General features: G+C 41.4%; 1 protein-coding gene across 2 annotated transcripts in view; it reads right to left on the bottom strand.

The window, feature by feature from the left end:
- The window catches only part of DDR2 (discoidin domain receptor tyrosine kinase 2), a 167755-nt gene that overhangs the window by 35937 nt on the left and 106760 nt on the right, over positions 1-25058 (bottom strand). Inside the window, exon 9 of one of the 2 annotated variants that reach the window (XM_082264960.1) lies at positions 8927-8989. The exons of the other annotated variant lie outside the window; for it this stretch is intronic. Within the exon in view, the coding sequence (XP_082121086.1) occupies positions 8927-8989 (63 nt within the window). The remainder of the gene's footprint in view (positions 1-8926; positions 8990-25058) is intronic. 2 annotated transcript variants of the gene reach the window in all.

The following is a 25058-nucleotide window of genomic DNA, read 5'->3' as shown; positions in this document are numbered from 1 at the left end:
CCTGAGCCCATGTTGTGATTTCCATTACAGTAGCATTCCTGTATGTGATGCAGTGTCGTCTAAGGGCCCGAAGATTACGGGAATCCAGTATGGTTTTCCGGCCTTGGCCCTTACGCACAGAGATTGTTCCAGAATCTCTTAATCTTTGGATGATATTATGTACTGTAAATGATGATAACTTCAAACTCTTTGCAATTTTTCTCTGAGAAACTCCTTTCTGATATTGCTCCACTATTTTTTGCCACAGCATTGGGGGAATTGGTGATCCTCTGCCCATCTTGACTTCTGATAGACACTGCCACTCTGAGAGGCTCTTTTTATACCCAATCATGTTGCAAATTGTTCCTTATATGTACATTTAACTTTTCCAGCCTCTTATTGCTACCTGTCCCAACCTTTTTGGAATGTGTAGCTCTCATGAAATCCAAAATGAGCCAATATTTGGCATGACATTTCAAAATGTCTCACTTTCAACAATTCATATGTTTCTGTTTCTGTTTGAGGCTGGATTCATCCTTTTTTATGGATAGTGTAGGACCCACTGATAATGGGGTACTTTGACGTAGTGGTGGGCTTGAGCACGATATGGCTATATGGTGGGACCAAATCCCCATTTTTATTTATGGATTGTCTCTATATTTGATAGCCTTTTCTTTTGCATGTGTGCGCTATTCTTTTTTAATATACATGTCGCTTGGTCCATAGCTGCACCGGCTTTAGATATACATGTTCAGGATTTGCTCCCCCAATTTTTAGCTTGTTTATTATATATTCGGTCTGACCAGACTTATGAGGTTGAGCACCCCACCCCCCACACACACCTGTACTCTATCAAGTGTCCACTATCAAGTAGATATAGGAGGAGTTGCTTGTAGTGCAGTCGCACATCTCTCCCAGCAAGGTGTGTTATCTCCAAGGGTTAGAGAGGCTGGATTCATCCTTTTATTATGGATAGTGTAGGACCCACTGATAATGGGGTACTTTGACGTAGTGGTGGGCTTGAGCACGATATGGCCATATGGTGGGACCAAATCCCCATTTTTATTTATGGATTGTCTCCATATTTGATAGCCTTTTCTTTTGCATGTGTGCGCTATTTTTAATATAATTGATATGTTATCTATATTATATTGTGAATAAAATATAAGTTTATGAGATTTGTAAATTAGTCCATTCTTTTTTACTCACAATTTGTACAGTGTCCCAACTTTTTTGGAATCGGATTTTGTATTTCAGAAAGGTGTTAGACACAGATATTTTAGAGTGCCAGAGCACTGGAATAGGGTATGAACTTGGGATTAACAAGGCATGGTTTACCCTGCTGAAAACAATACAAAAAATTGCAATTGCAATAAAGGTACAGCTGCAAAATCATTGTGTGTGGCACACTTAAAGTTCCAGAGCACTGGAATAGATTGCAAACTTTAAGGAACAGTGATGCAGGATTATGAATTTTACATCTGAGGACCAGCTGCAAAAACATTATTATTACCTGAGCATCAGAATAGGCCACACACTTGAAGGCACATTGATGGAGTTATTCTGCAGCAAACATTTGAAATTTTAGATCTGAGGCCCAGGTGAGGAAACATTATGTGTGGCACCTTTACAGTGCCAGAGCACTGGAATAGGCCAAGAGAGGTGGAGGAAGCTGGTAATTATGGCAGTCCAGCAAAATTGTCAGGAGCTAAGGATGGTGGCAAGTCATCTGAGGTGGCAGAAGATCTTAATAGGGAAAGTGGCTGGACAGCCAAGTTGGCAGGAGCTGGTAATGGTTGCAGCAGCAAGCAAGGAGAAGTAGCAGACTAGCAGTGGAGTCAGGAGCTTGTAATGATGGCAGGCTAGCAGAGGTGGCAGGAGCTGGTAATGGTGGCAGGGCAGCAGAGGAGGCAGGATCTGGTAATGGTGGCAGGAGCTGGTAAGGGTCTCAGACCAACAGAGGTGGCAGGAACTTCTAATGGTGGCAGGTAGCTGAGGTGCTGCCTGCAGCCTGTCTTGTCTGTTGTTGGAAAAATGACTTAAAATGTGTTGTTGAGGAAGTCACCACCACTGCTGCTCTTTTTTTCAGAGATATGAGGATCTGAGTCATGTTGGGCATGTGGGGGGATCCTGCCACTATCTGGAAATGTGAGCGAGAGGTTCTTTCATAGCATCTCCCTAATTAGTGCAATTTTTCTAAAAACAATGCTATAAAGAAATCCTCAAACCAGGTCTCAACTCCAAATCTAGTAGTTATATAACAAAATGTAAAAATTACAAAAGTACAAAGAATATATATACTAGACAGGAGTCGTCGGTAAAGCCATATAGATGCACAACATGAAGAAAAAAATTCCTAGACTTAGACTGCTACCCCCTTACAAAACACTGCCCATCTAATGTCTTGAGGCCCTAAAATTCCAGGATGGTACATATTCCCCAAATTATCCCATTTTGGAAAGTAGACCATCCAAGGTATTTAGTAAAAGGCATGATGAATTTTTATAAGGTTGTAATTTTTTACAAAATGTTTCTTGTAAATGAGGAAAAAAAAATTTTTTTCACAAAGTTTTAATTTAACAAGTTATTTCTTACTCACAACATAGGCATTTACTTACAAATATAGTAAAAAAAATATTTTGCTACTCTTAGTATGGGGATACCACATGTGTGGGACTTTTTGGCGGCCTAACCACATAGAGAGGCCCAAAATCCAAGGAACACCTTCACAGTTTCTATGGGCATAAATTACATATCTAATTTCCTGACTACCTATTACATAAACAACCACTAAATGACCATATTTTGGAAAGCAAACACCCTAAGGTATTTTCTAAAAGACATAATGAGTTTTTTGAAGATGTAATTTTTTTACCATACTTTTTGGAAAATGTAAAAAGAAAATGAAAATGTATTATTTAACACGAAGTTGTCAATGAATAGGATATTTCTATAACACAGCATAGGCATACTTAGAATTACACCCCAAAATATATCTGACTACTCCTCCTGAGTATAGAAATGCCACATGTGTGAGACTCTAGAAACACCCATGACCACATTTTGGAGAGAAAACAATCTTTTAAAGACTTCATTTTTTTTTTTTTTTGCAACAAGTTTTTGGAAAATGCCTAAAATTTCATACCAAGAGGCTCCCAGCGGGCCATTTATGTATAGCGCCTGGGCAGGTGGTGGTTAAACATAGATCTCAACTTTGATTTACTGCTTGGAACAGTTTCAGAAGGTAGGTTAAACCAGTGTTAGTGAATGTTGCAAGGTATTTTCCTGCTATGAATTCATTTTATCATTAAAAATCTTGGACTCTTGGACCCTTGTTTGGTGCTCTCATCAGACTGTATGTCTGTCTGCAGTGTACCAGCCATGGTAAATCTACCATTCATTTGGGTACCATATGCATGAAGAGACGCATGAATTTGCAACAAATAGCATTGTGGGAGCAACACCTCAACACATTTGTGGCCAGAAAAAGACCCACACTCCTCTGCATTGTTCCTTACTTTCCACCTTTCCTCCTTCACAATTCTCCTTCTGCATTCACTGCAACGTCTGTGGCCTCAAGAGACAGGGAGGGAAGTTTCACCAAGATTACCTTATACCTTAAAGGCTTACCTTATGGCGCATCAAGTGGAGAAGAGAGTTAACTTGGGGTCATGATGAGCATGGGTCAAGCATAGGCTTGCTGATAGCTGGAAAGGATGGAGCACACCATTGGAGCTGGTTGTGCTGTCCTTTGACTTGCACATTGCTGTAGGTCACAGTGCAGTTACTCCTACCCCCTCCTCAATGGCTTCCTCTCATGACTCCTCAGGGCCCCCAGTTCCCCCCAATAACCCCAGAGCCTATGCAACAGCCCAGGCAAAACACTGCCATGTTATTTGGAAGCTATGCCTGGGGGCCAGAGATTTTTTCAATGGCATACCGAGAGGTGGCTGACCCTACACCTTCCTGAGCCAGACAAAATCACGTGTCACACACAACAACACAAATCTGCCCATAAACATGCAAAACGTCACAAGGTACCATGCCTGGCACATGTTCTAAACCTAGTGATGCAGCAGTCCCTGGTTAGGTACCCTGGCTTCCAGAATGTCCTTAAACAGGCTAGAAGATTGTGCAGCACCTTTAGGAGGTCATATTACGCAAGTGCTTGCCTGTCTGAAATGAAGCACTAGCACAAGCATCCTGCCAACCACTTAATATGCAATACATCCATGTGTTGGAACTCAATGTTGACCATGCTGCAGCTACTGCTTTAGGTAAATATGCACGTATGGGATGGCAGGTGAGACTAAAATTGAATTATTTGGCCTCAACACTAAATTATCTGTCTGGTGAAAATCCAATACAGCTCACCATCCAAATAACACAAATCCTACAGTAAATCATGGAGGTGGTAATATCCTGTTATGGGAGTGTTTCTCTGCAGCAGGGACTAAAGCACTTGTCAGGATAGAAGAGAAATGGATGGGGCAAAATATCGTCACATTCTTGAGGAAAATCTGCTGCCCTCTTCCAGAAATTTGTCATTGGGAAGAAGGTTTACCTTCCAACATGACAATGATGCAAAGCACACAGCAACAATGACCACAGAGTGGTTGAAGGAGAAAAAGGTTAATGTCCTTGCATTGCCTAGTCAGAGCCCAGACGTAAACCTCATTGAAAGTCTGTGGAATGACTTGAAAACTGCAGTCCACAAACAGTCACCATCAAATGTAACTGAACTTGAACAGTTCTGCAAAGAAGAGTGGGAAAATGTTTCTAAGTCTAGATGTTAGTAGAGACATATCTTAACAGACTAAAGTCTGTAATTAAAGCAAAAGGTGGTCTACAAAACACTGACATAAGGGAATGATCCTTTTTTCAACTCAATGATTCTATTTTTGATTTTTTTTTCTGACATGTTGGTGTTAAATATTTCACTTGGATGGTATAGGTGGCACTAGTAAATACAGCTGGATAAAACAAAAATTGTCTTTATTTCAGGCTGCAAAGCAACAAAATGTGATTATATCCTATACCCAGTGAATACCATAGTTTGTAGACTCTTTCACACAGACTAATATTTACATACTGATTTGTTTTACTTTTGCCAAAGGAATTTAGCAGAATACATTTTGACTTGAATTACAGAAACTAAGAAAATTATTTTTAATTTTTGGTCTTTTTTCTTTTTTATAGCAAAAACAAAAACAGCCTTGAATAAATACCACCAAAAGATAGCTATATCTGTTTTAAAAAAATAATAAATATTTCATTTGAGTACAGTGTTGCACTGCTGAGTAATTGTTATTTCAATTGTGACAGTGATGAAAACTGGAAAATGCCCTGGGCAGGAAGGGGTTTAAAATGTCTGGTCCTAAAGTGGTTAAGCACAGTCTAAATTCTTAAGTTCTGATAAAGGGGAATGCATTTGGCCCCTGAAACAAGTTGGCTTTTTCATGCTTTAAATCTATTTTATTAATAACCTTGAACTTTTGAACATATGTTTGGTGCTCTCTTTGGGCTGTATGTTTATGGATTCTCAATTCTGGGTTCTTTCCTTGTTCATAAGAAAATGAACAGCTGGCGCTCTGGTCTACTGTAGTGGAGTCGGTGTGATAGGTGCATAAATGGCTAAAATGGTAAAAAGACATACATTATTAGGCAAAATACCTTTAATATCTTAGATATTATACCTTAGATATTAGCTAATGTCTGTGTATATGTCCTTTTCATATTAGTCTAGACATTACTGCTGCTCTTATTTAGTTCCTTATCTAGTATGGCCACCAGTTCAGTCCATTGGTGGTTTGTTTCAATGTATACTCCCATTTATGGATCATGTTAGTATAAACTTTGGCTCCCTCTGCTGTCTCTGCACTAACACTTGAAAAAAGAGTGCACATGCTCACTGTGAGCTTGGCGCATGCTCTGAAACGCGTTGTGCGATTCCTCTCGTCTTGGTGACGTCACGCGGCAGACGCTGCGTTCCAGCTTGACACGCGGAGATCAGCTGGTCCCGGAAGACAGCAGCCGGCTTGTTCTGTCCTCCGATTCCATCTACCGGCTTCGGTCACCTCTTTTCCCGGACTCTGGACATTGGACTCTACCACCATTTCCTGGCATCAGATCGAGCCTACCATTTTGTACCCCATGTGAATTGTTATATCTTATGTGCTTGTTGGATTAAAAACGTACTGCACTTAGAGGCGCTTCGCCTGTTTGTTTTTTCCTTGTTCATAAGGATAATCACTTTTTTGTGGGGTGCTGCCAAATTGGTGCCCAGTGACAATTTCAGTGACCCTTAGAAAATCTGAATCCAGTACCCTACTTGTTCTTGTGTTTCTTTGGACACTGCAGACAGAGACTGCACACCACAAGGTGCTGTTGGTAGCACATTTGTGAAAAAGGAACAGACTGCAGAGCTCTGTGGACCAGCCCAGTGACTTGTACCTTTGACCCAGTGCCATCTTGTGGAATAGGATGGCTACTCAATCCAATCTTCTACAAGCTTCCCTTCCATTGGACAAAATCCTCCCCTGCCACTTTTCTACCTCTCTGCCACTTTCTTTCTCTACAGTCTCTGGCACACAAGTATAGTCTGCCACCTCATCATCCCCACCCTCCTTAATCCTGGAGCCCATTTGTCAGTGATCTTAAGCTGCAGGAACAATAACATCACTGCTTCTAGATGCTCCCTGCTGATGTCCCCTCCTTATATGTTCCTTATCCCCAACATCTTATATGAGAAATTCCTGTGCATATAACTGCATCAATTAACGGTTCTGAAACAATAATGCTGACGCCTTGGTGCTAGTTTGCAGAACTATGATGTGATTAACAGAAAAGGAGGAGAAAGAGGGTGCATTGCAGTCAACAGGCTTCTCTGCACCTGAGAAGAGGAAGATGAAGACGACTGTGAGTTTTTCAACTGTCTCCTCTGTGTACTTTGGCTGTTAACTACTGCCACTCACAAACAAAGGAAGACATGTCCTGCACTCAATAGTGCAATCTGCCCACTGCTTTGTCCTGCAGGACCTGCTCGTCCCCTGGTACCTCTGTGTACAGAACATCTCCCTCTCTCTTTAGGCCTGCCTGGCATTTTGAATCACATTTTAATTGCCTAACTTTATTTTCATATATAGCAATAGGGGCAATAAGGATTTAATGCACTAAAGTTGTGGTGATTTGGTGCATAAAACTTTAATGCACAAGTTTGCGGTGATGTGCTGTAAAGAAAGTTTACACTGCTGACCCAAATAAAAAAAGGCCTGCCAAAATGAAATCAAAATAAAATATAAATCACTTTATAAAAAATATAACTATATAACTAAAATATAAAAAAATCACATAATACTAAACCTAATCCTGTTTTTTTTTAAACCTAGCTGAAAATTAAAAAAAAAAAAAAAAAATGAAATAAAAGAAATAAACAAAACTCCAATAAAACACATAATAAAGATTGGGCAGAAGCTAAACAGCAACCAAAGTTGTTGCTGACAAACACAAAAAGGCAACCTTTTTAGTGCTACAGGAGCCAGAAATGAATGGACTTCCCTCACCCACTACCTGCATGGCGTGTCGCCCTAGACAGTAAGAACCCCGAAGTGATACAGATTTTGTCATATTATCAATATTATCAAAAAATGCTGCGCAATAAATAGTGAACTAAAACGATTCAAGAAATCAGTGGACATCAAATAAATATGCTCTTAAAGCAGTAAATAAATAATTAATTATTAACAACAATAAATATTGTGTTGAAAGAGGCTAAATAAACTGATGTAGATGAATAGTTTCCATATAAAAATTAATAAAGTGCCAAATGTGAAAGTCAAAAAATCACAAATGATATATATGTGAAAAAGGTCAATATGTGAAAAGAAAAATCCTAGTAAAATTAATGCAGATGTCTTTTTATAAAGAGTCTTTGGCAGTACAAATGTGTAACAAATTAAAGGTACCCCAAAGCACTTAACAAAAAAAAAAAAAAAACGAGCCCCACTGCCCATATGTACACTCACATACATATGTAAACGCACAGGTTGGAAGCACCTAGGTACAACATTTTTGACTGCACTACATATTACCTTGCAGGCCAGGGCGAGAGTAAAAATTCTAGGGCCATTTTTCACAGTTAACTTTGAACTGATGACGTGAGGGCCTGTGAGCTTTTAAAGCGACACCAATGGAGAAGTTTGGGTACCAAAGTTTGTTGCCGTTTCACAAGCAGACACAATTTTAAGGCTTGACATGTTGGGTATTTATTTACTAGGCAAAAACTAATCTTTTATATTTTAACAAAAATTTGGGTCATTTAGTTTGTTTGCACTAAAGTTAACTTAATTTTTTTTTTAAGGAAATGTGTGCCCTCATCTGGCATAAAAAATTGGAACTACCACTATTGTTTTCTCCAAGGTCTCTGCTTTCAGAAAGTATATACTGTTTAGGGGTTTTAACTAATCTTCAGGTCTAAAATGGATTTTTATTATGTGTGCAAAAATAGCATGTGAATGGGGGCTGTTGGGATTATATGTACTGTGAACACACTATTATGTAGTGCCCCACACTGCAATTGACAGTTTTGGTAGCACAATACAGCAGTGTGTATCTGCTCTCCCTATCTACTATAACACACATTGACAAAAGACTGCTGGAAATCCTAGCATTTCAAGGAGAATATTGTATCCGAAATTATAAACAAATAATAAGTTTGCTGATTGGCTTGTGGAAATGGCACAGACAAGTTTCAGAGAGCTGTTTGTCTGTTTGTACAGAATGCTTATTAATACACCAATAAAAAAGCTTTTTGATGCTTTACCTGGAATTCTTGATTACATCCCAATATTGGATGAATTATAATTAAAAACTTTTAGTTAAAGAGAAATATGTAATCCATAACCAATGTTAATAAACAAATTCATAAAAAAAAAAATTATTTACATACCATATGTGGTAGGAACACCAGCAGGTCGTGGGGGACCCAGTGAATTGTTGTACATAGTAGCATCTATAAAAACAGAGGAAATATATTGATCCCTACCTGTATACACACGTAAACACACAAATAAACAAATGCCTTTTCTAAAATAGATAAGGCAAGAATCAATCACTATTAGGCTTCATGCACACTAGAAAGTTAAAAACTGCTTTAAAAACACTGGGCAAAAAATGTTCTAGCATTTTTTGTCCAGCGTTTAGCAGTGTTTAGCACAGTGTATAGGCTACGTTTAGTAACGTTAGCGTTAAGGAGTGGGGCCACCAGTGTCTATACCAACCAGTGAATTGCTGGTCGTTAAGGAGTGGGCTGGGAATCCAGCCACTGTGTCCTAAACAATGGATGAGTCCCTGCTGATATCTGAATGTAAAAAAAACAAATGCCGGCAATAAAAAAAAAATATAAAAAAAAAACAGCATGGGGGTCCCCCCATTCCATACCAGGCCCTTTGGGTCTGGTATGGATTTTAAGCCATAGCCAGGAAAGGGTGAGGACGAGGGCCCTCCCCCGAATCATACCAGGCCCCATGCCCTCAACATGGAGGGGGTGCTATGGGGTGGGGGGTGTCTTATTGGAATCTGGAAGATCCAGCCCCCCATGTGAATGAGTATGGGGAACATTGTACCTATTAATTCACTAAAAAAGTGGCAAAAAGTAAATAAAAACGCACACACAGTCTATGACAAGTCCTCTATTTAAAAAAAAAAAAACAATGTCCCCTAATGTAGATCCATCATCAGTCACGATGAACAATGGGGAGGCCGGGATCATCCAGTTTCTGACAAGTCACCCCGCTGCCCCAAAGCACCCCCAAAGCACCCCCCCATGTTGAGGGCATGTGGCCTGGTATTATTCAGGGGGAGGGCGCTCGTCCTCCCCCTTTCCTGCATGTTTGAATAAGGGTCTGGTATAGATTTTGGTGGGGGGGGGGGGTCTTGCCATTTTTTTTTTATTTTGCCATGAGGTTCCCCTTAAAATCAATACCAGAACTGAAGGGCCTGGTATAGAGTGTGTGTGTATTTGTGTGTGTGTGTGTGTGTGCGTGTGTGTGCGTGTGTGTGTGTGTGTGGGGGGGGGGGCACACTGTTTTTTTTCACTATTTTTTATCTCTTACATTCAGCTGTCAGCAGGGAATCACAATGATATCCGATGGCTCATCCATTGTTAGGGCCTCGGCGGCTGGCTGTTCACTGGTCGTTAAGGACACTGGAGGCCTCTGCTTAAAAACAAAACAACACTAGGCAGCGGTGTTTAGTAGCGTTTAGGAGCTGTCAGCATTTTGCTGCCAAAACACTGCTTCTCCAGAACGAGCTGCCAGAGGGTTTTTCTTTTTTTTCTGCCACTTAACTCTCCTGCCTAAAAATTGCTGCTAAAAGCCTATAAATGCATGAACACGTAGGACAATATGCAGGGAAGTTTAGAGGCAAATAAAAAAAACAAAACAAAAAAAAACATCTGATGCTCAAAGCAGCAGCTGTAAAAACTTTAGCAAACATAAATACTGCCCTGCAAATCTCTATTTCTTATGAAGGGCACAGATCTACTAAAACACTACCAGAAAAGGCAAGACATGTAGCCCCTGGAAAATCACTCCAGACTATTGGAAATCTTTTTCAGTTTTTCAACAATAGTTTACAAAAATTCCTATGTCATGTCATTTTGCTCAGTGCAGTAGTAGTCTTTGTGGATTCATCACCAGGTCAAATGAAGACATGATGGTGTGTATTTACTAAATGCAAATGACTGTACACTTTTGCTGCAGAGCTTAGTAAATGAGGGGAACTCTGCTGACTTCCATCATCTAATCACGTGCCAACAAAAGTGCAGATTATTTTTATTCTCCTTGCATGTAATTGACGTTGGTTAACTAAAGGCAAATATATTATAAACTGCAAGTGCATGAAGGTAAAAACCTTCAGTGTGCAGCTCCCCCCCACATCCCCCCCTGATACTCACCTAAGGCTAATCACGATCCAGTGATATGCATGAGACCTGAGGATCTGCTGGGTCTCTCCCTCCTGATTGGCAAGTTGCAGCTGCAGGAGCCATTGGCTGTCAATCACAGCCAGTGAGAAGGGAGCAGGGGGTGGGGCTTAGCCTTGCTCTCTGTGTCTTATGGGCGCAGAGAGCCGGATCGGGAGTGAGCACGCAGCAAGCGGCTTGCTATGGGGGCATTTGGCAAGGGGGAGGGGCCCAAACACAGGCTGAAGACCCGAGAAGAGGAGGATCAGGGCTGCTCTGTATAAAACTATTTCACAGGGCAGGTACTATAATTATGACATGCTTGACATTTTTCCTTTACAATCAATTTAGGTGCACTTTCTCTAGATCTGAGGGGAAGCCCTGAAATAAACAGAAGCTCTGCTGGTTTTTATCACCCAATCACATACACAGTATATTTGCCTTTAGTAAATCAACCCCATTGACCATTTACCTTTACTAAGCCCTGGAGCAACTGCACTTGTAGAACGCAACTGCACTTGCAACGTGAACAGTTTTTTTGCTTTAGTAAATCCCCCCCCTCGGTGGTCAATATTGGCTTATGTCGATAAACAAAAGCATACAGCAAGTGTACAAAAATAACAGACACTCCAAAATGTGAAAAATGTTATCCTTTTTTTATTATTGGTTTTTGTATATTTTGTTATTTGGAAAAAAGCACAATATAGCAGTTTTTTTAACAATGGGGTGCTACTTTTGCAGTTTGTGTGAAAAAAAATTTTTTTGGGTGGGGGTTGGGGTGGAGTTTTGCTGTCATGGGTGATCTTAGTCGCTCCCGCTGCCCATCTATTTCACCACAGCTCGGTTGGCCTTTTCAGCGCTATCCCGGCACAGCTGTTATACCACAGAAGAAGGGGGAGCCCAACACTTCCACTGATCCCTCAAGAGGAAAGAAAGGAGGAATTGCTGCTTATCTGGTGGACTGCAGAGGCTTGGACTTGGCAGGCTCAAATATGGTGAATCTTCCATCTCCCTTCCTGTCTAATGAGATTCTGGTGCTGCTGCGGGAGGATATGCAGATGGAAGCTTTTACTGTGGGTGAGTCCCTCTCTCTCCCAGTCTCTCCTTCTTATATTTCTCAGCAGCGGGGTCAGCATCACAGCATGGGGGGCTCCCCTGGGAAGTTCACCAATATCTCAAAGAACTTCTCACTAAAGCGGAACTGCAACATTCAATAAACAAGTTGAGGAGACATTGCAGCCGGGAACTAGAAAGCCACCACACTGGGACAACTTCTGCATTAAAATCTGTGTAGACCCTCCTGGACCAACAAGATTGTAAAATCAAGGCCCTCTGTTGCAACTTGATGACTATGAGAATAGGAGCCACAGGGAAAAACATTTGCATACCTGGCCTGCCGGAGACAAATTTAATGCCAACTTTGCTTACAGTGTTCATAAAGCCCTGAACAGGAACCGCTTCGCAAGCGAAAACTAACCTGCCATCAACCTGGTTTCCCACCTGCAAGCACAAGGAAAGAAGTGATTTTAGAGCCCTTCTCTCTGACTTTTTCTGGAAGCCTCTTCTGTTTGCCTCCTCTCTCTGGACTTCTGTTCAGGCTGCCTCTAAATTATATTTTGGTCTATCTTTAGAAAGCAGGCCATAAGGTAATTTGAATGCATTTTTTATTCATGGATGATTTCTGTTCTGGTGATATAGGATGTTAGTCAGCTTTGTCTTTTTCGGCTACCATTGTTTACTGTTTTATCTCAAGCTAGGATGGGTGGCTTATGTTGAAGCTAGCTGGACAATGCAGAAGTGGTGGGGGCAGTCCGCACAGTTCTTCAACAATATTTTGTGGAGAATTGTATGGTGAATATGACGAGAGCGTGCTATGGGAAGCCCATACAATGGTGGTGAGAGGTGAGAGATACCTTCATAATTCATGCGGCATCCTTATAAAAACAGTTGCAATCTGATTTAACCATTTTATTGTCTCAGATTACAGACCTATTACACAGACACAAAGCAGGCATGGAGGCTCAGGTTGTTGCACAACTTGACCACTTACGACTGCAGTTAAAGGACTTATTGGATAAACAGACCCCCCCACAAATGAAAGGTTTTTTCTCATAAATTTTATATTCAGAGCAATGAGGAAGTATGCTGGCGAGAGCCTTTAAACGCAACTATGGAGGTACACATGTACCCTATGTCATGTCTAGTGCGGGAAACAAGCTTTACTACCCCTCCCAGATAGCCAAGCATTTCCAGGAGTTTTATCAGTCCCTTTGTAAGTTGACTTTCACTGAGCCTGAGTAGGATAAGATTTTGTCAGGGTCAAAGGCATGTGCAGGGGGTGAGCCGGGTGTGCCTGGGCACACCCTAATCACCCCATGCGCATTGGCATTATCGCTCTGTGTGCCAGCAGGGAGATGGGAAATATCTCTTTTTGACCAGTTTTCCATTAATGAAGTGCTGCCATACTTCTCTTTCACTGTATCGGCTCTGTTATAGTAGTGTGTGTGTCTCTGTGTGTATGTATGCATATATATGTATATATATATAGATACAGTGGCGGCCGGTGTGTTGGGGGTGCAGGGGTGCCGCCCCCCTATCCATGCGTCTGGCCCCTAATCTGCATGCAGGGGCACCGGATGCATGGAGTTCAATGGGGCTTTTTTTTCTTGCATCACCTGATTAGAGCCAGAGGCTCTAATAGGGCGATGCAAAGGGTGGACCCGGGTCGCAGAGCAGTGCGTCCCGACTCCACCCCTTGTATGACAATAGCGAATGAAAATTTGCTATTGTCACACGGATCCTACTCCCGGGCAATCAGGGAGCGGGTCTAATACCTGATTCCTGATTGGCCGCAAGGCAAACCCCATGCCATTGGCTGAGGAGGAGGCGGGAACGGGAGGACCCGAGGAGACGCACCGGGGGACTGAGGAGAAGCCGCTGCTGCTGCTGATGATCCAGGTAAGTGCACTGGATTGAAGGGGGCACGCACGCTTGTCTCTGAATTGAAGGGGGCATGTATGCTGGTCACTACATTGAAGGGGGCATGTATGCTGGTCACTACATTGAAGGGGGCATGTATGCTGGTCACTACATTGAAGGGGGCATGTACACTGGTCACTACATTGAAGGGGGCATGTACCCTGGTCACTACATTGAAGGGGGCATGTATGCTGGTCACTACATTGAAGGGGGCATGTACCCTGGTCACTACATTGAAGGGGGCATGTACGCTGGTCACTACATTGAAGGGGGCATGTACGCTGGTCACTGCAAGGAAGGGGGCATGTATGCTGGCCACTACATTGAAGGGGGCATGTACGCTGGTCACTACATTGAAGGGGGCATGTACGCTGGTCACTGCATTGAAGGGGGCATGTACGCTGGTCACTACATTGAAGGGGGCATGTATGCTGGTCACTACATTGAAGGGGGCATGTACGCTGGTCACTACATTGAAGGGGACATGTACGCTGGTCACTGCATTGAAGGGGGCATGTATGCTGGTCTCTGCATTGAAGGGGGCATATACGCTGGTCACTGCATTGAAGGGGGCATGCTGGTCAGTGTTTTGAAGGGGGCACGCTGGTCATTGTGCATTGAAAGGGGGCACGCTGGTCACTGTGCATTGAAAGGGGGCACGCTGGTCACTGTGCATTGAAAGGGGGCATGCTGGTCACTGTGCATTGAAAGGGGGCACGCTGGTCTCTCTGCATTGAAAGGGGGCACACTATACCTTAATTACTGAAGGCCCCTTTCACACTTTTGCGACCTCAAAGTCACGTAATTTTTTACAGCGTTTTTTGCCGCAAAGCAATGCCTATTACATTTTTCTGTTTGCGCCCCCAAAAAATTTTGAGCACCAGCCGCCACTGTATATATATATATATATATATATATATATATATATATATATATATATATATATATATCTATATACACACACGCATGTGTGTTTGAGTTTTGGGGTGAATCAACCACATCGCTCAGTATCTTTTAGTGTTGTCTCACCACATCTCTTTTTTTTAATTAAAACCACTATTTATATTGTTTTAGATACAGTTTCAATATATTTAATTATATTATTTGATGGGACTTTATACTATCTAGAGGTACATGTGCGATAATGAAACTGAACATTGAGCTATGCACTATCTACGGTGATACGGATCTATTTCCATTTCTTTTTCAATCCTTATTTTTATTTCTTTTTCTTTTTTCCTTTTTTTTCTGTTTTCTGTTTATCATCTCTTATCCCATGGTGTCGGAGAACAATCAGATATGAAGTTGATTCTTTATTTTGAAACATGTTTATCTATGATTGTTGTATTTTTTTGTTAACCTACGGGATCTGAGGATCAATACAAGAACTGCTTGTTTGTATATTTTTCTATATTGCTGTTTTTATGTAAGAAAAAGGGAAAAAATATTTTGTATGTAACAAGTGTTTATCTTGAGCGAGCTAATCAGCCCTTTGACATTGTACAGCTGCATTTTTGCTATTTAAGAGTTAATGTTATTAGTGCTGATGGGTTATGATTAGGCGAAAAAATTCATGAAACGCGTTAAGAAAGCTTTCCTCCATGCATGTCATGATGCTACTGTACATTTTCCTTGTGGATGTTGGATGTATTTTATAGAATAAAGTGATTTTTCTTGTATCTTGGAGTGCGGTCACTTTTTTTGCTTTTCAGGATTATCTGGTCAGTACACAGACCAAACCAGCACCTGATTATGGGGGAGAGGATTACTATCACTTGGGCCGGCATTGCTCTCCCCTTCTGTTGCGCTTAAGCTTTGGGAAGCACACCTATGGACTACATAAAAACCCCAAAACATTTTCTATTCTTTGAAATCAGACACTATAAAGAATAAAATGGGGGACAGTCCCAATTTATGTCACACAATATTAGCACAATGGTTTATCATGCATAACATATCATTACAAAATATATAAAAGTTTATTTTAGAGCACACAAATGCAATATATTACCCAATTGTTGATAAATTATAAAAGATGTAGTTGTGTCAAGTAAGTAGTTTTTCACCATGTCAAACCTTAAAACGGCAACAAACTTTGGAACCTTAAATTTTCCATAGGTGACACTTTAAAAGCCCCTACAATTTATTATTTATAATATTTTACACGATGCTCAGCCATTGGCAGAGGACACCCACCTTTATATGCGCAAATGGTCTGATATATTACAGAAACCTATTTCACTGCAGATGTAGGACAAAATTTGGTCCGCTGCTTTCAAGTCTTCCAGGTGTGTGGTGCAGAGGGAGACTACTTTGAAAATCTTGTTATTTTGGTATAGGACCCCGGCTAAATTGCATAAGATTGACCCATCATGCCCGGCCACTTGCTGGCGTTGCGGCACAGGTTTGGGTACACTCTTTCATATTTTCTGGCAATGTCCTCTCCTACAACCCTTTTGGGACATGGTGGGGTCAATGATACAATCAGTGACGGGGTTGTCCTTCCTGTTGGATCCCCTTCATTACCTTTTGGGCCTTCCCTTCCCCGGGGTCTCCAAACCCACCAGGCATTTGATATCTTACCTTCTGGTTGCAGCCAGAAGAGCAATCCCGTTGTGCTGGCGGCAGGCAGGACCGCCTGATGCTGCCCTCTTTCAACACCTGGTGCTGGAGATACGGAGGATGGAATTCCTTACGGCTACGGTTCATGATGAAGTTTCTTGTTTTAACGCTGTATGGGCAGATTGGGATCTTCATGATTCTGCCCTTACATGAGTATACTTTTGTTTCCTGCTGATTAATGTTTCTCCTTATCGTGTCATTTGCATACTTGTTTTTATGGCCAGTTGTGTGCTTTGTACTGTTTCTTTTTTCTATGTCCCTTAGTATTTGCATATAGCCACTGGGACTCTTCTGAACTGCCTTGCAATGTTATTGTTTTTTGGGTTTCCCTACCCCTTGTATGTTTATTATCCTTGTTTATATTTTCAATACAAATTACAATGATAAAATAAAAGCCCCTACAGGTCATCAATAAAGAGTTAAAAGTGAATATTGGTCCTAGAATTATTGCTCTCCTTCGGTAATATGTTACATGTGTAGTACTGGTGATATTTGCGTTCACATTTGTATTTGCGTGTATGTGGGAGGGGCGGGGGGACTCAGATTTTTTTGGGTAGGTTTTAAGTGCTTAGGTGCAATTTTATTTTTTCATCAGGTTCTTTTTTAACCCCTGCTGTCTCTATTGAAGTTAATGAAGCACATACTGTACTCCATTAACTTCTTCTCTGGCCACAGAGGCTGGAAAAACTGACAGCTGAACATGGAAGTGATGAAATAATTATTTGGTCACTTTTGGGTTCTTACTATGTAGGGAAGATCAGTTAATGGACATTCACTAGTTTCCTGGGTCCACAAATGGAGGGGGGGATGTACCAGGGGTGGGTAAAAGTGATCAGGAAGCTGTACAGGCAACCAGTCACTTCCATTTACTCACACAGTGCTGGGAATATGTGTAAATCAACTAAATAAATGTGCATTAAAATAAAAAGTGAGCCACGCTGTGAATCTCAGTGGCAAAAACAATTGTTCACCCTGGCGAATGTAGCCTAATCATTTTTCTAAAACAGCCACAGCCTGATTAGAAAAAACTGTTCCCTAATAACATTTTGTTTTGATGCATTTGGAATTAATTTAGCTGATTTAAGCAGATAATTAAATTGGTCTTTTAATACCATCCTAAACCACCATAAAGTCTTAAGAAACCTATACAGTAAACATATACAGTACTCGCTAAAAATGACTAGCCTTAGGTGATACACAGTGATGAAGCAATTCCTCCCACACAAGCTGTACCTGTTTATCTGCAGCCCTGTTTTCTCTACATTTTTCTAAACTACACAGATTGAATACTATTTTTGAGCTTCCATTTGGCAGGGGCCAAGCATCTGATGCTGCACAATGTACAGCACAGTACAAAGAGCCGAGTGTAAACTGAGACCCGAATGGAGGGAATGGACACACCCACCTCTACAGTCTCATAGGGAAACATGTACAGCCGAGGCTGTCAATCACCTGTGTGCTGGTGGGGGGGGGGGGCATCTCCCAGGATTGCCTGTTGTCAAGATAAACTGTCAGAAGGGACTTTTGACCAGGGGAACACAAGTAAGGAGAGAAGAGGCAGGATCAACACTAAGTGCTATACATTGAAGCAAGTACACACTATAGATAGTTATGCTTTGTTCATTTTATATTTCAGGGGGGTTACAAGCTTTACTATTTTTCTTTTTTCAATGCATTTTTACAACATTTTGCCTGCATCAAATCAGTGCATTTGTTTTTTTAGAGTTACCTCATATTTAAATTGGATCTGAACTTAAAAAAAAGAATATTTACTATCCTAGTGATCATCAAGGAATGGTAATCGTGTCTAAGACTCCTGAATTTCAAGTTCCTCCAATTTTCACACTTTCATTTGGTTAAAGAGGTGTTATCAGGAGCTTTGCAGATTAACAATTTTACAGCAATTCCTATAAATTGGAGAAGATGAAATATGGAAGGGAGGAAAGAAGGCTAGCTGTGGATAGGGGGCTGGGGGAGAGAAAGTGAGCAGATAAAAGGTGAGCTATGGATGAGGGGATAGAGGGAGGAGAGAATGTGAGCTGTGGAGGTGGGGTTGGTAGAAGAGGTGAGCTGTGGACGGGCAGGGAGAAGAGGTGAGCTGTGGAGGGGGGGGGGGTAAGTTGTGGATGGTGGGGTACGGAGATGATTTCACTGCAGTGGTCAGGATATTGTTACATACCTTGTACGTTACATACCCAGAACCGCTATACTATGTATGCTGTGCTCAATGTTACATACCTCTTACAGTCCTAATTTACATAATATTGGCCCCCTGGATGGTACTCCTATATCTCCTAAATGCTGCATTTTGTACAATGTGTATTACTTTACATACTGCCCCCCACTCCCCCTCCCCTGCAGCTGTGATCTTCCAGTGCTGCATGGGGTTAATAGAGCTGAGGGACTTGTCACAGGGGCAGAATTAAACTAAAGAAGCAGTCAACAAGACAAGGGATGCTTGAATGTAAGTACTGTTTTTTCTGTGCCCTTTGTTCTTAAGCACTGCACAATAACACTCCTGTATGTTGTGCACACCTGAGTCTGTACTATGTGTGTTACACATTCCTGAACCTTGCGTTGTGTGCAAAACATGGTTCTGAGCACAGTATTTATTTGACATCGCTTTACTTCTCTTCTCCAAAGAATGGTACAGTTGGGGGTAGGGAGTTGGCGGGGGAGGGTGAGTTCCTGCACCTTTTCTGTGAGAAAAACCGCCCTATATATATATATACACACACAATGTTATTTTTATTAATATAATAATATTTATTTTATATTGCTATATTGCTTGGTGCGTTTTTCAAAGAGAAAAATTATCTTGACCCCCAGTACCCAAAGAGCATCCCTGGATTACTCATCATTCTTAATCCTTTTGAAATCCTATGTTTTGAGCTGACCATGTCTGGATTTCCCCGATTATCCTAATTTCCCTAGTTTGTTCTCACTCCTATGTTATCTCAGTTAATATTTTCTCCTGTTTCCTTTTTGAGGTCAGGGCTCGCCTATTTTCTGCAGAGGCCCTTTAATTGCCAGTTAAAATGTGTTTCTTCTACTCGTAATGTTTCAGAACATTTTTTGTAGATGTACAAAGACACTACTTGTACATTGTAGATTTCATATCTTGTATCTGTTGTATTTCATATTATAACTTGGAAATTTTCTTTGCATTTCCTAAATGAAAATGAATTTGACAAAAAAAAGTGACTGATGACCAAAGGTTTTTTTTGGCCATACTTCTCTTGCGGGTCAGAGGAATACACTTACTTTTGTCCTACTGTGAGCCAGAGTCAGCTTATAGTGGGCTATTGTCTGCTATCAGCTGACGGGGCAAAGCCGTTTCAGGCTTAGGAAGTATCTGCTCTTGCCATCTCCCCAGTCTGGTGCTCCATTTAGCACTGGAGGGGCAGAGTGGAGAGTGGTGCCTAACAGTTGCCTTCCTGCACTCAGAGCTGAACAAGAACTGAGTACTTTAATAATCCCAAAGGGAAATTATTATGATACAGCTACATTCAGCAAAGACAACACAAGATCATAATAATGAACAGAACAATAAAATGACCAAAAACAGCATTTAGTACTAATAAAACTAATTAAAACTATACTCTAATAAAGCATCCATACTATTGAAATACAACACAGCATAAATAACACAGATTGAAAACAGAAAAATCAAACCAAAGTGCAAATAATTTACCACTTTCTCAAACATTACCCCAAATATTAATTAACAGTTATTTGGCTTATAGCTGAAAATGGCAAAGTATGGAATCTCCACAGCCCAAAGCCTCCTGAATGAGGAGGGCTGCATGTGCAGCCTATGCAGCCCTAGGAGTATGATAGCCATTGAATGCAAGTTTACACACCCAAAGGCAAAATGTAGATGTTGAGGCTTAGGGGGGTTGATTTACTAAAGGCAGATAGACTGTGCACTTTGCAAAATGCAGTTGCACTCTGCAAGATCAGTTGCTCCAGGGCTTAGTAAATTAGGTAAAGCTTCACTTTGCAAAGAATGTCCAATCACGTGCAATGAAAAAAACACAAAAAAAAAAAAAAAAACAGCATTCTTGCACAGTTACTAAGCTCTGCAGCAACTCCACTTTGCAAAGTGCACAGTCTATTTGTGTTTAGTAAATCCAGCTCTTAGTATGCATAATACACAGCCCACTGATTAGTGGGTTTATGAGGTCTATTTATCAGTCTACACAGTTCCCAGTCTGGCATTAGTACGAGGCCTTGTAGGCAGTCTACGCAGTCCAAAATCGAAGAAGAGGATGTCACATTGGGGTTGATTGTGAATAGACCTGCAAGAGCAGCTGCACCAGAGCTTAGTAATTAAGCAGAAGCTCTGCTGACTTCCATTATCCAATCATGTGCAAGCAAAAATGCTGTTTTTTTATTTTTTATTTTCCTTGCATGTGATTGGGTATTTTTTGCAAAGTGAAGCTTTAACGCATCTACTAAGCTCTGAAGCAACTGCACCTGCAGAGTAAAACTGCACTTTACAAAGTGCACAGTCTATTTGCCTTTCGAAAAGCAACCCCATGGCATGTTACCTTACAGGACCCACTGTTTATTTGGATGAAGACGATATAGACAACAGCTTGACCTGATCCATACTTTTTTTTGAATTAACACTTTATTTCGTTTTTTTTTTTTCCATATACAAAGGGAAACCATCCAGTTTATCAAATTATAAAATTCAATACATACACAATACTTCCCCTTTCCCCATCCTTTTCCTTTCCCTCCTCCCTCTTTTTCCTCATCCCTCCCATGTGTCACTTTCCCTGCTCATCCACATCTCCTCCTACACTCCTCCCTCTTACTCTTACCGTTTCTATATATATTTCGTAGTTTTCTTAAACTCTATCCATCTTTCCCATATATTATTACATTTTCCGACTTTACCCTCTTTACTACTACACAGATATTCAATTTAATATATATACTCTATTCTTTCATACCACTTTATTATAGAGGGTTTGCCCGGGTCTAACCATTTTTTTGGGATTGTTGCTTTCACTGCATTTATCAAATGTGGAACCAAAGTTCTCCTATATTGTTTTGGTGTACTTTTTGCATTGTGAAATAATGTCCATGGGCGGTTTAGTATCTCTTCTCCAGTAATCTCCTTAATATAATATTGTATCTCCTGCCAATATTCCTTCATTTTTATACACTCCGACCAAATATGTGCCATGGTACCATTCTGATTACATCCCTTCCAACATAAGGTGCTTTGTTGGTATTTTTGGGCTTTCTCTGGTGTTTTATAGCACCTTGCTAGGCATTTGTACTTAATTTCTATTGTATTTAGAGAGATTCAAGTGGACAAGAGGGTTCCAGACACAGTATCCCCTTCCCCATCCCCCCCTCCACCCTACCCCCATCCCACCCTGCCCCCATCCCTCCCTCCTCCCTCCTTCCCCCCTCCCCCTGCCCCTATTCCTAGTGGTCTAGAAAGATGTAATTTTGACCATCCCATGGTCCTAGAGCAGGTAAATATTATTCCTTTTGGGGCTCTCCTTGCCCTACTGCTCTTTTTACTGTTGTGTGGTGCTCTATCCAGAGCGCTTGTTGGACCTGTTCCCCCTAACCTTGGGGCTAAGGTCTGGGATCCACCAGGATCACCATCCTAATTTCCTAACTCTTTCCCTTTTACTCCCCTCCCCCCCTCCCATCCAACCCCCCGCCCAGAAAAATCCTCCCGTAGCAGTTTTGTTTCCCAGTCATCTGTTCAAGATTCAGTTTCTTTTCCTAGGGGCCGATTGCCACTGCTCTTCTTCCTGGTTTACTTCTTCTATCTTAACTGCAGACCAGCCTGTTATGTTTGGTATGATTTCCAATTTTTTACAGAAGCCTTGCAAATTCTTTTGGGAATCTCGGTTTTTCCATACGTCCCTCTTTCCAGTCTACCAGACATGCTGGGAAACCCCAATTGTACCGAATGTCCTGCTCCAAGAGCTGTTTCAATAGTCTCCTTCTTCTTAATGTTTCCTGTGACAGGTCCGCAAACATTTGGAGATTGACACTTTTATATTTTATTGGTGTCTTCCCTTTCAGAGTCTCCCAAATTTAGGCTTTTTCTTCATAGCTCTGGAATCATATAATTACATGTCTTGGAGCCTCAACTGGGGTGCCTTTTGATATTCTTATCCTGTGTACTCTTTCTATTTTTGTTTGTTCTGCTTTTCCTCTGCCTACTAGTGGGTTAAAGACTTTCCTCATTTTGTCTGTTAGGTCCTCTCCATGTATCGGTTCTGGTAGGCCACATATTCTCAAGTTCTTCTTTCTGTTTCATCTTTCTTGATCTTCTAGTTTATATGCCAGGTTCCTTTGTTCCATTTTTAAGGCTTTAATTCCACCTTTTAATTCATTTATTATTTGTGTGTGGCTATCTTGTCTCTTTTCCACATCTTCAACTCATAACAGTAGCTGGCCCAGATCACTATCTATTGTTGCCATCTCTGTTTTTAAAGACTTTTCCAGTGCTGCAAAACATAGCCGCCATTTCTGCAATTGTAGGTATTTGGGCATTCATATTTTGTCCTGTCATGCAATCCTTCTCAGAATCACTTTCATGGTCCTGTTCCACTCTTGACTGACTAAGAGTGTTTGCACTTAATGATATTCCATTTTGGCCACTTTTGTCTTTAAGCTCTGCCTGTTTTGCACGGGTTCCTTGTTGTTGTTGTTTTTTAACTACCTGCTTGTCTGGGGCTCCTTCTTGGGTCATGTACTTTTTTCCTGGGCTTGAGCTCATCTTAGATGATTTTGCAACCACCACTCATCTTGCTGTTTTCCCTCACATGTTTGTGGATCTTATTGTCTGTCTCCCTCAATCGCAGCCCCCTATGATGTTACCTCTAAAACCCCGTGTAAGAAAATAGAGAAGAAAAAAGAAGATGTTAATGTCCTCTGCCAGTGTCTTGTGTGATCACAGCCAACATAGCTCAACATAGTCAACAAAGATCGATAACTAATCTGAGCAGTCCACAAGTTTAAGAGATTCGAAAAATACAGAAAAAATGAATAGGAGAAAAAAAACTGTTTCTGGGCTGGGGTTTTTTAAGGGGGTCTGCGATATTTTATCAGGATGGTTTAACAGGCGATGGGGAGTCAACTTTTTTCCTGAGAGGTTGTTTTGGATTGGGGGGAATTCCAGGAGGGCTCAGTTGGTGCAGCTTTTTGGGGTCCCTTTTTCAGCTGGAGCTGCTGGTGCTGCTCCAATGTACGCTGGCACCTCTGTGTATCTAGTCCTGGCTTTGTCCTTTCTGACTCAGAGCCCTTGGCCAATCTCTCCGCTCTTCTTCCGACTTGCCAGTTCTCTCCTGTGCTCTCCTGGGTACCTCTGAGCATCGTCGGCAGCCTCCGGGTCCCTTTGGCTGCTTTCGGCTGCCTCCATCGCCGGCTGCGTCACCGGCCAAAGTCTCCTGCCTCGACTCAGCGAGCACCGGCCCGCATCCTCAGGGCCCCACAAAGATGCCGGGTCTCTGCCTGCCAGGCTCCACCGCTCCTGCCGACCACGACCAGACCGGATAGGGATTCCAGGCCCTCCCAAACAGAGGGGAGAAGTAGAGATTGTGCTGGGCTGGGTATAGGGGGGGTGGAAGGGGGATCACTGGTCTAACACTTCATTGGAAGGATGGCTGCCTGGAGCTCCTAGCACAAGCTCCATCCAGGCGCCATTCATAGGCTCCTCCCCCTGGTGTTGATCTGATCAATCCTAATTGGATTTCAGTGTGTGCACATTGTACAATGCTGTACAGAACTCATTGTGGAAAGAGCAGGATACTGCATGCGGTCTTACAGAGACCAATGTGACGAGACCTTTACTGACATATCATTTAGTGCTGGTTCACACTGATATGATTTCAGATGCGACTTGGGTTGCAATAAATGAAATGACAATAGAAATAACATTGCTTCCAATGGTGTCTTTTAACATCAATGCAGCGCAGCTGCGATGCAGCTTTGGAATGAGTCCTGTGCTACTTGTACTTGTACTTGATGTACAGTGTGATTTGGCCAAATAGAATATGCAAACTACATCCAAAATTCAACCAAAGTTGCATCAGAGTCGCACTACATAATCACACTCCAAATCGAGTCAAAATTGCATCAAGGTAGTGTGAACTGAGCTTTAGAATACTGTTGCCAGCTTGCAAATCCAGCTATCTGTTGACTTCTGTTCAACCACAATAGCCATACATAGATCTAAACTTGTCTGGTCCCTGCTGAAACGACCAAATTTAAATCCTTGCAGGGCAAGCTTTAGTCTATGAAACCCTGAAAAACAATAAAACTGAATACATTTTTCTATATGTAGTACTCTCATGACTGGTCCCTTAAGAGTATAAGACACTCAGAAAGTATTGGAACTGTATTGGAATTTGGAACATTTAAAATCTACCAAAAAGGTAGGTAGGCAAGGTCCGAACTGAAAAACTTTAATTTAGTCATGTAACAAAATGTAACATATAATCACCACATTTACTTGCATGTATAGTAGAGATGA

Source organism: Pelophylax lessonae (genome assembly GCF_965119305.1).
Source record: "Pelophylax lessonae genome assembly, chromosome: 8".
Classification (NCBI taxonomy): domain Eukaryota; kingdom Metazoa; phylum Chordata; class Amphibia; order Anura; family Ranidae; genus Pelophylax; species Pelophylax lessonae.
This window is presented reverse-complemented; position numbering and strand designations above follow the sequence as displayed.